Genomic DNA, 15,559 nt, shown 5'->3' with positions numbered 1-15,559 from the left:
TTGTGCCGTTGCCAGAGATATTATAGAAAGGAGATAGGTATCCAATGAATGAAGGAATTTAAAACGCTCCACCCAGCAAACTTTTGTATTTTATTTTAATTCAATCTTTAACTAGGCAAGTCAGTTAATAAGAACACATTCGTATTGACAATGATGGCCTAGGAACAATGGGTAAACTGCCTTGTTGAAGGGCAGAATGACAGATTTTTACCTTGTCAGCTCAGGGATCCGATCCGATCCAGCAACCTATTTTCCTCGAAAGTGTGTAATGTCACGATTCCAAAGCTAAAAAATATATATATATGTCTATATATACACGATACTACAGAGAGCAAGTTAATTATCTCACATCTCAGAAATGATTTGAATTGTTGTACATCTTGTTGACGAAATTCGTGCTCATGTTGGTGTATCATTCCCTCCTTGAAGGAGAGCACTCCTTGTCCCGAACAGCCCAGAATACACCGCGCGGCCCATTCAGTAGCATGGACAACGTTTCCCATCTCCTCAAAAGTATATCTGCCGTTACGAATGTAGATTATTATTTTGCAGGTTGAACATGGTGAGATTGTAGACTCCTAAATTGATAGTGCAGTTTGTTTAGGTGATTTTACAGCTAACTAGCTATGTTACAGGCTGATATTGTCTTTGGTATTACTGTGTGTAGCTACGTTTGCTAGCTACCTAGCCAGCCAGCCCATAAAGAGGGCATGGTATTGTGGATTTTGTAGTCTACTTGAACTGCAAAATTTCCAGAACGATTTTCCATGTTGCTTCCAACCTTATTATAATGCCAAAATTAAATATTTGTTCACAAAAAACATTGTTCTCACATATTAGTCATTACTATTTAACACTGTAAATTACCGGAATGAGTGGTTTTGGGTAGATTTTCCCTTTAAACGATGCTGCTAACCAACAAGCTAGCTACTTAGTGCTGCACACACAATGTTGAATCTTCCAACAGAAGCAAGCTACAGTAGCTAATAGTGCTAATGTTTACATTATTATGAGTTTTCATGAAGCAGCTGTTCTGTGGTAGCCTCCCGAGTCAGCTGCTGTGCACAGCTGACCCAATGATAACGGTTGCAGAGAAACAATCTGATCGACGGATTGATATGAGATAAATCAGTTCCTCTTAATTGTGGGGCTGCATGTCTACAACTTCAGGTTAATTTAAACAGAATAAGCTATATTTTTATGTCAGTGAAAGAAGATCTATAGCCATCTGGCTATGTCAGTAAACTAGTTAGCTACACAGTTGATCAAATCACTGCACAGGCGACCAACGTCCTTGCACATCATTTGTGCAGGAGATAGCCACCGGGTTGTGTTTATTTTCACACAATTGCAAACTATTATATAATTGTCACAACATTTGTAATAATTTAGCCTTCTAGTTATTCTGTCTCTTTCAAGAAAAATAATACGAGAGCGCAGTGATAACAAATGAGGAATTATGTTTTTACATTTTTTATTGAGGATGCTCAAAACAGACAGATCTGTTGAGGGAGAAGAGTCGCGGAGGAGTAACGCAATCTGACATGAAACATGATCCACATGTTTAAATAACAGCCTATAAATGTGTTATAATTGTTATAATATATTAGGCATATATTAAGATGTTTATTCAATGGTTTAACTCTGAAATTGATTAATGAACTTGTTTTTATTATTTCATTATTGATTAGGTGCCACGCCCCTCCCAGTCCAATCACATGCTTTGTACAGGCGCACTCAGTACCAGGCTTGAGCACACTTGAAAGTACATGCTCTACTGGATAAACCATGTTTACAATGAGCGCAATTTGTATTTATTTACTTAACCTTTATTTAACTAGGCAAGTCAGTTAAGAACAAATTCTCATTTACAATGACGCCTACCAAAAGGCAAAAGACCTCCTGCGGGGAGGGGGGCTGGGCACACATCACGACAAGAGAGACCTAAAGACAACAACATAGCAAGGCAATGGGGTGGCGAGAAAGAATACACAAGATAAATGCAATTAGCACTATGATTATGACTATGACTATGAAAATCAGTTTTATTGTCGGAATATACGAAAGTCCTCTAAAGTTCCTCCCTCATTTGCATATCAATGGGACCGCGCTAACTTCAATGTGTATTACTAATGTTATTGTATGTGTATGTTATTATTACATGACACATTTGACTTTAAAAGTTATTCATAAAGTGTGATATAATGGCGAAATGATCATTGTTTACGTTAAATGTTGAGTAACAGCGGAGAATTGTAATTTAGTCGGGGTCATTTTCCCTGCTTAATCTGTCAGATGGACCAATCGGAGCAAGCCACTCCCTCCCATCTCCTTTTATACATTGGAGGCTATACAGACAGGTGTTAATGAATCACATTTCTTTTAGAGCGGCATCATGGCGTCATTAGCCAGCTAAACAGATTTACAGTATTTGAAGAAAAGGAGGGTTATCTGACGTTCATCTATAACAATTAAGCGTCATAAGTTTGATTGTCATTAGTTTAACTCAAGTAATGAAAAATACACATATTTTCGACAAAAAATAAGTTATGGATATATGCAACGGGAGGAGGCGAAAAATAAGAACCCCAAGAAGTCTGAGGGCTTACAAAAGGCTGATTGAAGCACAGCACGCTACCGCCAACATGACGAAGCGGGAGATGAAACGAGAGGTGTGCAAAGTCCTGAGGTCGCTAGCGGTAGAGAACAACAACGTGGACATCGATGTCCCCATGGAGGAGCACTGTTTCTCTATGAACTTTAGTAAGAACGAGAACCTCGAGGAGCATGCCATGGTTATGGCACCACGTTACAGTCTGTTGCGAGAGGTCGGAAGGGGCAGCTATGGGGTAGTGTTCGAGGCAATTGCACGGAGGACAGGGGCAAGGGTAGCGGTTAAAAAACTCCAGTGTAACGCTCCTGAAAATGTGGAACTCGCTCTGTCAGAATTCTGGGCTTTGGCAAGCCTGGAGAAGAAGCACGATAATGTGGTGCAGCTCGAGGAATGTGTGCTACAAAGGAATGGAATGGCCCAGAAAATGAGTCATGGAAATAAAAGGTCAAAACAATACCTGCGGTTGGTGGAGACTTCACTAAAAGGTACCTTTTAGCTAATTTTTACCTCGATGAAATCCACTGCCTGATTGGTTCTTGTTGTCACTCTTTAGTAGCTACTATAACTACCAAGATTGAAACGGTAAAATGGCTTGTTAAATTAGCTCGCTGTTATCAGTACAGAGCAGGCCAATCAAAACAACATTTTTCCTTATTAACTTTGCTACTAACTCAGTGTTTGACCCATTGTTTGCAAAAAGGAGGCACATTTTTCCAAGTTGCTGATCAGCACACACAAACGAGGTAGATACGCGAAATAAACCTACACTTAATTTTTTTTTTTTTTTTTTACCGAATGTAGCATTGTGTAACATGTTATGTTACCTATTGTTTCTATTTGGTAACTGTGAATGGCAAAAATAATATATGGGCAGTTATTAGAATAGTTTTAATAGTCACGTGTACAGGGTTGCAGACGTAATGATAGGGTACAGTGAAATTCTTGCACTATGAGCTCTGTTATTGTTTTTTCACACATTGCCAATGGAAATAATATATACACATGAACAGCTGTGGCAATGGTAAATGTTAATTGGGGGTGGGGGCAGTGTAAATGTCTGGGGGGAGGCACAATGTACAGTCATAATGCTTTGTTGCTCAGTCTCATACATTTGTTTTTAGGAGCAAGATTTCGAAATGCCCATGTGCCACTTATAGGTTAACTGCCATAATGCGCTATAGGCACAGTGTGCTATTCCCAGCTTGAGGGAACAGCCCTACTGGGATTTGAGAACAGTGTTCTAGTTGGCCATCAGTAAACCCTTTCCTGGTTGGCTGCAAATTTGCAAACATGACTGAATCAAGCAATCAATATTCTTTGCAATTGATGGTATTAACCCAAGCTATTGCCTATTATTTATTATATTTTCTATTAGTATGAAATGTAAGTCACTTGACCTTTTTTCCCTTGTCAAGCTTATTTGAGCTAAGTGTGAAATATGCCAATATTAATTAGGATTAGATTGTTGTTTTGTTTTGAGACCCACAGATACTGCTGAATCTTGCTTTTAATCTCTAGGCTCGCTGTTCAGAGCCTAGCCTCAGTACTGCCTTTGCTGGCTGTCTTTTTATAGTAAGTTATGTAAGTGTCATTTCAGGCCATTTCTTTTGTCAACAAATTAAATATTAATCTTGACTTCATTTTAGCCAATATGCATCATTTAAAAAAAACAAAAGGAGTCTATATAGTCAACATTTTAATTAACATTTAATCATAATATTTGTCACTTTCTGCACAGCTTTGAAAGCATGGTGTTTTGAAGCCTAGAATGAATATACTGTATGGTGATCATCCTAAACTCAGCAAAAAAGAAACGTCCTCTCACTGTCAACAGCGTTTATTTTCAGCAAACTTAACAAATGGAAATATTAGTATGAACATAATAAGATTCAACAACTGAGACATAAACTGAACAAGATCCACAGAAATTGAATAATGTGTCCCTGAACAAATGGGGGATCAAAATCAAAAGTAACAGTCAGTATCTGGTGTGGCCACCAGCTGCATTACATACTGTAGTGCATGTCCTCCTCATGGGCTGCACCAGATTTGCCAGTTCTTGCTGTGAGATATTATCCCACTCTTCCACCAAGGCACCTGCGAGTTCCCGGACATTTCTGTGGGGAATGGCCCTAGCCCTCACCCTCCAATCCAACAGGTCTGAGACGTGCTCAATGGGATTGAGATCTGGGCTTTTCGCTGGCCATGGCAGAACACTGACATTCCTGTCTTGCAGGATATCACGCACAGAACGAGCAGTATGGCTGGTGGCATTGTCATTCTGGAGGGTCATGTCAGGATGAGCCTGCAGGAAGGGTACCACATGGGGGAGGAGGGTGTCTTCCCTGCAATGCACAGCGTTGAGATTGCCTGCAATGACAACGAGCTCAGTCCGATGATGCTGTGACACACCACCCCAGACCATGACGGACCTTCCACCTCCAAATCGATCCTGCTCCAGAGTACAGGCCTCGGCGTAACGCTCATTCCTTCGACAATAAACGTGAATCCGACCATCTCCCCTGGTGAGACAAAACCACGACTCTTCAGTGAAGATCACTTTTTGCCAGTCCCGTCTGGTCAAGCGACAGTGGGTTTATGCCTGTAGGCGACGTTGTTGGCGGTAATGTCTGGTGAGGACCTGCCTTACAACAGGCCTACAAGCAGTCAGTCCAGCCTCTCTCAGCCTATTGCGAACAGTCTGAGCACTGATGGAGGGATTGTGCGTTCCTGGTGTAACTTGGGCAGATGTTGTTGCCGTCCTGTACCTGTCCCACAGGTGTGATGTTAAGATGTACCGATCCTGTGCAGGTGTTGTTACATGTGGTCTGCCACTGCAAGGACGATCAGCTCTCTGTCCTGTGTCCCTGTAGCTCTGTCTTAGGCCTCTCTCAGTACGGACGTTGCAATTTATTGCTCTGGCCACATCTGCAGTCCTCATACCTCTGTGCAGCATGCCTAAGGCACGTTCACGCAGATGAGCAGTGACCCAGGGTATATATATTTTGGTGTTTTTAGAGTCAGTAGAAAAAAGCCTCTTCAGTTTTCAAAACTGTGACTTTAATTGCCTACCGTCTGTAAGCAGTTAGTGTCTTAATGGCCGTTCCACAGGTCCATGTTCATTATTTTTTATGGTTCATTGAACAAGCATGGGAAACAGTGTTTAAACCCTTTACAATAAAGATCTGAAGTTAATCTGTAAAAATCCAAATATCGTTGAAAGACAGGGTCCTGAAAAAGGGATGTTTCTTTTTTTTATCTGTGAAAGTTTGTTGGACAATAATGCTCAGCTAACACTTCAGCACTGTCTTAAATTCTACAGATTTTATCATGGTGTGCAAAGAATATTTAGCGTTTTTTTAATGCACATTTTATTGCAATTCTATACATTTTGCAATGTCTAATATGTATTCATGTGAAATTTGAGTGAGAGAATAAATAACATCTAGTTTATAAATAGCTCTAAGGTATGTAATGACTAACATGACAAGAGGAACTGATGACTCACTACTCAATTTCTTAATTGCACCTTGTGCATTCTACTATTACAACTTTCAAGAGTAATTTAAAAAAAATACTGGGTGGGCACGACCCCCTGCCGACACCTAATTTGGGAACCACAAGTTAACCCCTCTAGGGTATGTGGGACGCTAGCATCCCATCTGGCCAACATCCAGTGAGATTGCAGAGCGCCAAATACAGAAATTCTCATTATAAAAATTCAGAAAACAAAACATATTTTACATAGGTTTAAAGATGAACTTCTTGTTAATCCAACCACAGTGTCAGATTTCGAAAATGCTTTTCGCCGAAAGCATACCTAGCCCAGAACATACCTAACCCAGAACATAGCCAGTTGACAAATTATTACAAACAGTAACCAGCCAAGCAGAAGCGTTACAAAACTCAGAAATAGAGATCAAATGAATCCCTTACATTTGATGATCTTCATATGGTCAGGTTATTTGTATTTTTGGCAACTTTTACATCACAATAGTCCTAAAGAAAATAATGTACTTTTTACTCCATACAATTTCCCTGATACCCAAAAGTAATCGTTACATTTTGACAGGAAAATGGTCCAATTCACACACTTATCAAGAGGTCATCCCTACTCCCTCTGATTGGGCAGACTCACTAAACACACATGCTTAGTTCGTAAGTTATGTCTGAGTGTTACTGTGCCCCTGGCTATCTGTCAAAAAAATGTTTATAATGTGCTGTCTGTCTGGTTTGCTTAATAAGGAAGTTGAAATGATTTGCACTTTAATACTTAAGTACATTTTAGAAATTCCATTTACTTTTGACACTTAAGTATATTTTTAAATTAAATGCTTTTAGACTTTTACTCAAGTAGTATTTTACTGGATGGCTTTTACTTGAGTCATTTTCTATTAAGGTATCTTTACTTTTTCTGAAGTATGACAATTGAGTACTTTTTCCACCACTGGAAAAAAAATCTATTTAATACATTACAGCCTTATTCTAAAATGTAATAGAAAGGGGTCTGAATACTACTGAACTTGTCTTCTGCATTAAGACCTGCCAATAAAAATGAAGACACACAAATTACTAAAGAAGGAGCCGAGAGATCAATATAGCCTAACCAGAAGAAGAGAACCTGTCCCCCCCCCCATGCACATTTTGTGGAACAGTTTAATTTCACTTACAATAGTCTTCATATCTCAAAATCAATGTCATGTGGTTAATCAACATTTGAAATGAAAATGATACAAATCTAGAAGTTACTTCTATTGCTAATATGTAAAAAATAGCCTACATAAAGCCAACAAACATTGCAGCCTGCAGGTAGAAAATATCCTGAGGAAAATAAATATCCTATAAATCACATTGGCTATGCATGGCCTGTCTGCAAGGAACTTGAAACATTGTATCAACTATTGCATTAACTTGGTCTGACCCGACGCTCGTGCTAGCAAAACTTACAAGTTTGTATAAAATATTCTGCGGAGCTAGTTTCCCCTGTGATTTCTGATTGTCTTATCAGATCCCCAAATGGACACACTTATAGACCTACATTTGCCCGAAGGCCTGGTAGACTAGGCCTTTTTCTAGATGCGTAACCAGGTGTGTTCTTCCTCAAGATTGACAGGAGTGCTCCAAAAAAAAGATAATTAAATAATTGACAACTAGTAAATGGAATGAAATAAACCAACTTTTTTCTCACAAGTGTCAATTTGTGTGCTCTGCAAACGTGTTCAACTACTATGATGACAACGGTTTATTTGAGAAACAAGTCCCGCTTGTTTTCAGAGCCATCACTGCACATGTGGAAAGGGGGGCAGTGTTTCCCATATATTCTTTTAGCAGCGGCAGGCCGCCGGTGCTAAGTCATTGCCGACTGTCCAAAATATGTACTTAAATTTTATGGAGCCTCCATTGATTTTATAATGTTTGAGGCACTCGGATGACAAGTCATGGCAAAATGAGTAGAATTGCAGGAAATTGTCTTTAAAACATCCAGATTTAGTCTGCGGCCAAGATGACAGCCTTTAAGATTGGCGAGGTTCCATTGGTTTTGCCACTCTTAAATGTTGTTTTGTCTGTCTCTTTTCCTAGGTGAGCGAATTCTGGGCTACCCGGAGGAGCCGTGCTACCTATGGTTCATCATGGAGTTCTGCGAAGGCGGGGACCTGAACCAGTACATCCTTTCGCGACGGCCCGATCCGCGCACCAACAAGAGCTTCATGCGCCAGCTGACCAGTGCCGTGGCCTTCCTGCACCAGAACAACATTGTGCACCGCGACCTCAAGCCCGACAACATCCTCATCTCCCAGAAGTCAGGGTTGCCTGTCCTCAAAGTGGCTGACTTCGGCCTCAGCAAGGTCTGCGCAGGCTTGGGCAAAGACGGCAATGAGCACCCCAAAGCTGGAGGCGACAGAAACAACGTGAACAAGTTCTGGTTGTCGTCAACATGTGGCTCAGACTTTTTCATGGCGCCCGAGGTGTGGGAGGGCCACTACACGGCCAAGGCTGACATCTTTGCCCTGGGAATCATCATCTGGGCCATGCTGGAGCGGATCACCTTCATCGACGCCGAGTCCAAGCGCGAGCTGTTGGGCACCTACGTGCGTCGGGGCACTGAGATTGTGCCAGTGGGTGAGGCGCTCCTGGGGAACCCCAAGATGGTGCTCCACATCCCGCAGAAGACACGCAGCACCATGTCTGAGGGGGTGAAGAAGCTTCTGCAGGACATGCTTGCGGTCAACCCCCTGGACCGGCCCGACGCCTTCCAACTGGAGGTGCTGGTGAACCTAGTCACGTGTGCTGCGTGACACCGCTCCCCTCCCATTCCCCTTTCCAAACCATGGCCAGTCTGCTTTTTTACCAGGTAGGTTTTCCTCACATGGTGAGGACACCACATGTGGGTTGTTCCATAAGATTTCAATCACTTTCTGACTGGACCCCTTTTGATTTGAACAAGACCTTTCATACATGTTTGATAGGGCTGTGACAATCACTATTTTTTTCCCATGGCAAATATGAAACCACGACGGAGACCCAAGTCTTTGGACCTTTTAAAAACTGCTGTATGTAAAACGTGTGCTATAGCCTGGAAAATGAATGCCCAAATCTAATCAAATTGTATTGGTCACATGCAGATGTTAATGCGATTGCGGCGAAATGCTTGTGCTTCTAGTTCCGACAGTGCAGAAATATCTAACAAGTAATCTAATTCCCCAACAACTACCTAATCCACAAAAATCTAAAGGGATGCAATAAGAATATGTACATATAAATATATGGATGAGCGATGGCCGAGCGGCATAGGCAAGGTGCAATAGATGGAATAAGGTACAGTATATACAGTTGAAGTCGGAAGTTTACATACACCTTAGCCAAATACATTTAAACTCAGTTTTTCCACAATTCCTGACATTTAATCCTAGTACAAATTCCCTCTTTAGTTCAGTTAGGATCACCACTTTATTTTAAGAATGTGAAATGTCAGAATAATAGAGAATGATTTCAGCTTTTATTTCTTTCATCACATTCCCAGTGGGTCGGAAGTTCGCATACACTCAATTAGTATTTGGTAGCATTACCTTCTAAATTGTTTAACTTGGGTCAAACATTTTGGGTAGCCTTCCACAAGCTTTCCACAGTAAGTTGGGTGAATTTTGGCCAATTCCTCCAGACAGGGCTGGTGCAACTGAGTCAGGTTTGTAGGCCTCCTTGCTCGCGCACACTTTCACTTCTGCCCAGAAATTTTCTATGGATTTGAGGTCAGGGGTTTGTGATAGCCACTCCAATATCTTGACTTTGTTGTCCTTAAGCCATTTTGCCACAACTTTGGAAGTATCCTTGGGGTCATTGTTCATTTGGAAGACCCATTTGCGACCAAGAATTAACTTCCGGACGGATGTCTTGAGATGTTGCTTCAATATATCCACCTAATTTTCCGTCCTCATGATGCCATCTATTTTGAAGTGCACCAGTCCCTCCTGCAGCAAAGCACCCCCACAACATGATGCTTCCACCCCCGTGCTTCACGGTTGGGACGGTGTTCCTCGGCTTGCAAGCCTCCCCCTTTTTACTCCAAACATAACAATGGTCATTATGGCCAAACAGTTCTATATTTGTTTCATCAGACCAGAGGACATTTCTCCAAAAAGTATGTTCTTTGTCTGCATGTGCAGTTGCAAACCGTAGTTTGGCTTTTTTTAATGCCGGTTTTGGAGCAGTGGCTTCTTCCTTGCTGAGCTGCCTTTCAGGTTATGTCGATATCGGACTCGTTTTACTGTGGATATAGATACTTTTGTACCTGTTTCCTCCAGCATCTACACAAGGTCCTTTGCTGTTGTTCTGGGATTGATTTTCACCTTTCACACCAAAGTACGTTCATCTCTAGGAGACAACGCATCTCCGTCCTGAGCGGTATGATGGCTGTGTTTATACCTGCATACTGTTGTTTGTACAGATGAACGTGGTACCTTCAGGCGTTTGGACATTTCTCCCAAGGATGAACCAGACTTGTGGAGGTCTACCATTTTTTTTCTGAGGTCTTGGCTGATTTTGATTTTCCCATGATGTCAAGTAAAGCGGCACTAAGTTTGACGGTAGGCCTTGAAATACATCCACAGGTACACCTCCAACAGGCTAATTTACATAATTTGAGTCAATCAGCAGCTTCAAAAGCCATGACATAATTTCCCACGCTGTTTAAAGGCACAATCAACTTAGTGTATTTAAGCTTCTGACCCACTGGAATTGTGATACAGTGAAATAATCTGTCTGTAAACAATTGTTGGAAAAATCACTTGTCATGCACAAAGTAGATGTCCTAACCGACTTGCTGAAACTATAGTTTGTTAAAAAGACATTTGTGGAGTGGTTGTAAAACAAGTTTTAATGACTCCAATCCCTGTACGTATGAGATGAGTAATGTAAGATATGTGAACATTATTAAAGTGGTTAGTTCAAAGTGACGAGTGAGTCTATGTAGGCAGTAGCTTGTCTGAGTTAGTGATTGCTGTTTAGCAGTCTGATGGCCTTGAGATAGAAGCTGTTTTCCAGTCTCTCGGTCCCTGCTTTGATGCACATGTACTGACCTTGCCTTCTGGATGATAGCGGGGTGAACAGGCAGTGGCTCGGGTGGTTGTTATCCTTGATCTTTTTGGCCTTCCTGTGACATCAGGTGGTGTAGGTGTCCTGGAGGGAAGGTAGTTTGTCCCAGGTGATGCGTTGTGCAGACCGCACCACCCTCCGCACCACCCTAATAGATGATTGAGTTGGAGGCATGCTTGGTCACACAGTCATGGGTGAACAGGGAGTACAAGAGGGGGCTAAGCACTCACCCTTGTGGGGTCCCAGTTTTGAGGTATTGTTTCCTACCTTCACCACCTGGGGTCAGCACTTCAGAAAGTCCAGGACTCAATTGCACAGGGTGGGTTTGAGACCCAGGGCCTCCAGCTTTTAATTATGAGCTTGGAGGGTACTATGGTGTTAAAGTCTGAGCTGTAGTCAATGAACAGCATTCTTACATTAGGTATTCCTCTTGTCCCGATGGGACAGGGCAGGGTGCAGTGTGATGGCGATTGCATCGTCTGTGGACCTGTTGGGGTGGTATGCAAATTGAAGTGGGTCTAGGGTAGCAGGTAAGGTGGAGGTGATATGATCCTTGACTAGTCTCTCAAAGCACTTTATGATGACAGAAGTCAGTGCTACGGGGCATTAGTTATTTAGTTCAGTTACCTTTGTCTTCTTGAGTACAGGAACAATGGTGGCCATCTTGAAGCATGTGGGGACAGCAGACTGGGATAGGGAGCGATTTGAATATGTCTGGAAACACACCAGTCAGCTGGTCTGCGAGTGCTCTGAGGACGCGGCTAGGGATGCCGTTTTGGCCGGCAGCCTTGCGAGGGTTAGCTCGTTTAACTGTCATACATACGTTGGCCACGGAGAAGGAGAGGGGGGTCCCCATGGTCCTTGTTAGCGGGCCGTGTCGGTTGCACTGTGTTATCCTCAAAGCGGGCAAATGTGTTTAATTTGTCTGGAAGCAATACGTCCGTGTCCGTGACATGGCTGGTTTTCTTTTTATAATCTGTGATTTCCTATAGACCCTGCCACATATGTTTCTTGTCTGAGCTGTTGAATTGCAACTCCACTTTGTCCCTATACCAACATTTCGCTTGATTGCCTTGCGGAGGGAATAACTACACTGTTTATATTCGGCCATATTCCCAATCCTCTTTCCATGGTTAAATGCGGTGGTTCGCACTTTCATTTTTGTGCAAATGTCGTTTTTGGTCTGGGTAGGTTCTATTAGTCACAGTGGGTACAACATCTCCAATGCACTTCCTTATAAACTCACTCATTGAGTCAGCATACATCAATTCTCTGAAGCTGCCTGGAACATTTCCCAGTCCGTGTGATCAAAAAAATCTTGAAGCGAGGATTCCGATTGGTCAGACCAGCGTTGAATGGTTATAGTCATGGGTACATCCTGTTTGAGTTCTGCCTATAGGATGGTAGGAGCGAGATGGAGTAGTGGTCGGATTTGCCGATGGGAGGGCGAGGGAAGGCTGTGTATCCCTCGCGGAAGTTAGAGTAGCGGTGGTCCAGTGTATTGCCCGTGCTGCAATCAATATGCTGATAGTATTTAGGTAGCCTTGTTCTCAAATTTGCTTTGTTAAAATCTCCAGCTACAATAAATGCTGCCTCAGGATATATGGTTTCCAGTTTACAAAGAGTCCAGTTAAGTTCCTTGAGGGCCGTCGTGGTATCTGCTTGAGGAGGTATATACACAGTGACGATAACTGAAGATAATTCTTGGGAGATAATATGGTCCTTATTTGATTAAGTAATTCAATGTCAGGTGAACCGAAGGACTTGAGAGCCTGTGTGTTATGGTTACACCATGAGTCATTAATCATGAAGCACACTCCCGATTAAAGGTGACTCTGGATGACAACATACTGATGTTTATTTACAACATTAGGGCTGTTTTCCTGAAGAAGTTAAATTCACTCTGTGTTTTGTTTCCTTGCCATGATACTAACGAGTATTGCAATACTGGTCTCATCCAGGTCCTAATGTTTGCCCAAGTAACTTTTTGGACCTGAATGCCAAAACATAGTGGTGCTCGAAGTTGACCCATTTTCCATACCACACGCTACCATGACATATCCATGTCTTCATCACTGAAATGGATAAACGTAGAATTTTATATACTTTGAAAGCTTACAAACAGGGTTGTCAAACTATTCTATGATTTCTTGAAATAAATTAAGTTTTAACGTCATTGATCTTAAAACGAGTAAAGTCATATTTGTCTCATTTTCACAAATGTTGTAGTTTAGACCCTATTTTACATAATCTGAAGTGTTTGTTGTGCCCGTCATTGGTTGAGACACTCTATACTCTTGAATTCAGGGTGGGTGTCATTCTGATCATAGAAATGGAATTTATAGGATGGACCTATCCTTTCAGACCCTTGCAATTTAGCAGATACGCATCAGATTATTGTTCTTCAATTAAACAGTTTGACAACCCTGTTTTAAGATTTCAAATTTATATCAAACTCAACCGTTTATCTATTTCAGTGATGAAGACATGGTAGGTCTCATGGTAGGGTATGCAAAATGGGTTAAGTTTGAGAACCTCAATCTCCTGAATGTTTTGGCGTTCAAGTCTAAAAAGTCACTTTCTAAGAACTTCTACCATGGGCAAACATGAGGTATTCTCCTCACTGCCAGATTGACTTTAATCTGAGGTACTGTTTTTGACTCCGTAGAGGCTTTGGCCTCCCTTCTCTGTTCAGCCAGCCGATCAACAGTAGTAGAGGGACAACTAGGCTGGTAATGCCTTGACGCTCTGTCTGCCGTTTTCAAGTCCAGAGAGGTAACTCTGCATGCTGGAGGCCCCTAGCTCAGTCTCTTACCACTTGTTGTTTGTCTGCTTATTCAGCCAATCCCTCACCCTCTTTCTCTCTTTTGCTCTCTGGCTTTAATCAAAACCATGCTACTTGCCCAGGGACCAACATGTACCCTGTATAGTTGCCAGTACCAGTCCAAACTCCACCCCTCCCACTTCTCTCTCTGGCCCACTTTTCATTCTTTCATAACACTGTCCTACTCTGACAGATCATTGCCTCAGGGGCCTTTTCGTTTAGCACTTTGTATGCCTGTAGATGAGCAGATCAGCTGGGCTCGTCACCTTTCCCAAGGCAAACCCAGCCCAGCCCAGCCAAACCCTTCCTCCTCCTCTGTGTGAGAGGTGGTATCAGTTATCTGTAAACAAGCCCTATTATTCCTGGGTTGAGTGACAGACTCCCTTTGCCTTACCTGTCAGGTACGCTCACATCACACCCCAACCATGTTCACTTTTTCAACACCACGGGTTGGCCTGAACTCATTTCCCTGCAGACTATACCTTGTTCCTTCCTTAATCCTGTTTTTTTTTAATCATGACATATGGGAATTCCCTGGTAGGCTGATTAATTCCTTGTAGGGCATTGTGCCATGTCAGTCTTTGGGCCGGGATTGTCCTCACCTTGTTTTTCTAAGAGACTATTAAGACTTGTTATCTCTCAGTGGATGTCTCCCAGTGCCTTTGGTTGGGCGTAAGGCACGAGTGTTCAAATAGTAGCCTTTTTGTTTTCTTTAAAATACTTGATCTGCGCCCACTCAAACTGACATATACTCCTGATGTGCTGATGCACCCTCTATAGCCACTTGTTGCAACCTCTAGAACCACCTGTTGCACCCTCTATAACCACTGCTTATTATTTGACCCTGCTGGTCATCTATGAGGATCTATGTACTCGTATCTCCATCAGGCACAGCCAGAAGAGGACTGGCCACCCCTCAGAGCCTCGCTCTTCTCTAGATTTCTTCCTAGGTTCCTGCCTTTTTGCAAAGAGTTTTTCCTAGCCACCGTGCTTTTACATCTGCACTGTCCAATCTGTCGCTCTGAACCAGAGTGGGTGAATATGGGGAGTTAATGGAGGGTTACGGGGGGGGGGGGGGTGGGTTAATCCTGTGTTAAATACTAATCCTTTCACTGCTCAAGTTAGTGCAAGAGGATTATGCAGAATTTAAGGTGAGATCATCATCTCAGTCCAGTACCAACTCCACCAACCACTGCTGTGGGCATCCTCCACACACACTACACTTGCGCACTCTGAGAGCAGTCCATGGTTAGTGTTAGCCTATGGTCCATGGTTAGTGTTAGCCTATGGTCCATGGTTAGTGTTAGCCTATGGTCCATGGTTAGTGTTAGCCTATGGTCCATGGTTAGTGTTAGCCTATGGTCCATGGTTAGTTTTATCACCTCCCACCTCTGGATAGCAGCACAGACTTCAGCTGCCAGTCCGATGCAGGATTCAGGAGCCCTCCACTTTTCCACTCTCCATTCTCCCTCTCTCCCTCCCTCGCTCCTCCACCCCTTTCCCACTGGTAGACAATGAGGCTGCTGCTCCTT

At 42.5% G+C, this 15,559-nt stretch overlaps 1 protein-coding gene across 2 annotated transcripts in view; it reads left to right on the top strand.

Annotated features, from left to right (window-relative positions):
• Positions 1 to 2,398: 2,398 nt before the first annotated feature.
• The window catches only part of LOC139367570 (serine/threonine-protein kinase 35-like), a 57,485-nt gene continuing 44,324 nt past the window's right edge, over positions 2,399 to 15,559 (top strand). For both annotated transcript variants that reach the window (XM_071105823.1, XM_071105822.1), the window contains exons 1-2: positions 2,399 to 3,099; positions 8,195 to 8,966. In XM_071105823.1, coding sequence (XP_070961924.1) covers positions 2,550 to 3,099; positions 8,195 to 8,910 — 1,266 coding nt within the window. In that variant the 5' untranslated portion in view covers positions 2,399 to 2,549 and the 3' untranslated portion in view covers positions 8,911 to 8,966. The remainder of the gene's footprint in view (positions 3,100 to 8,194; positions 8,967 to 15,559) is intronic.

This window comes from Oncorhynchus clarkii, chromosome 16, assembly GCF_045791955.1.
Source record: "Oncorhynchus clarkii lewisi isolate Uvic-CL-2024 chromosome 16, UVic_Ocla_1.0, whole genome shotgun sequence".
Taxonomy (NCBI): domain Eukaryota; kingdom Metazoa; phylum Chordata; class Actinopteri; order Salmoniformes; family Salmonidae; genus Oncorhynchus; species Oncorhynchus clarkii.
The sequence above is the reverse complement of the archived record's forward strand: the minus strand, read 5'-3'. Positions and strand labels throughout refer to the sequence as shown.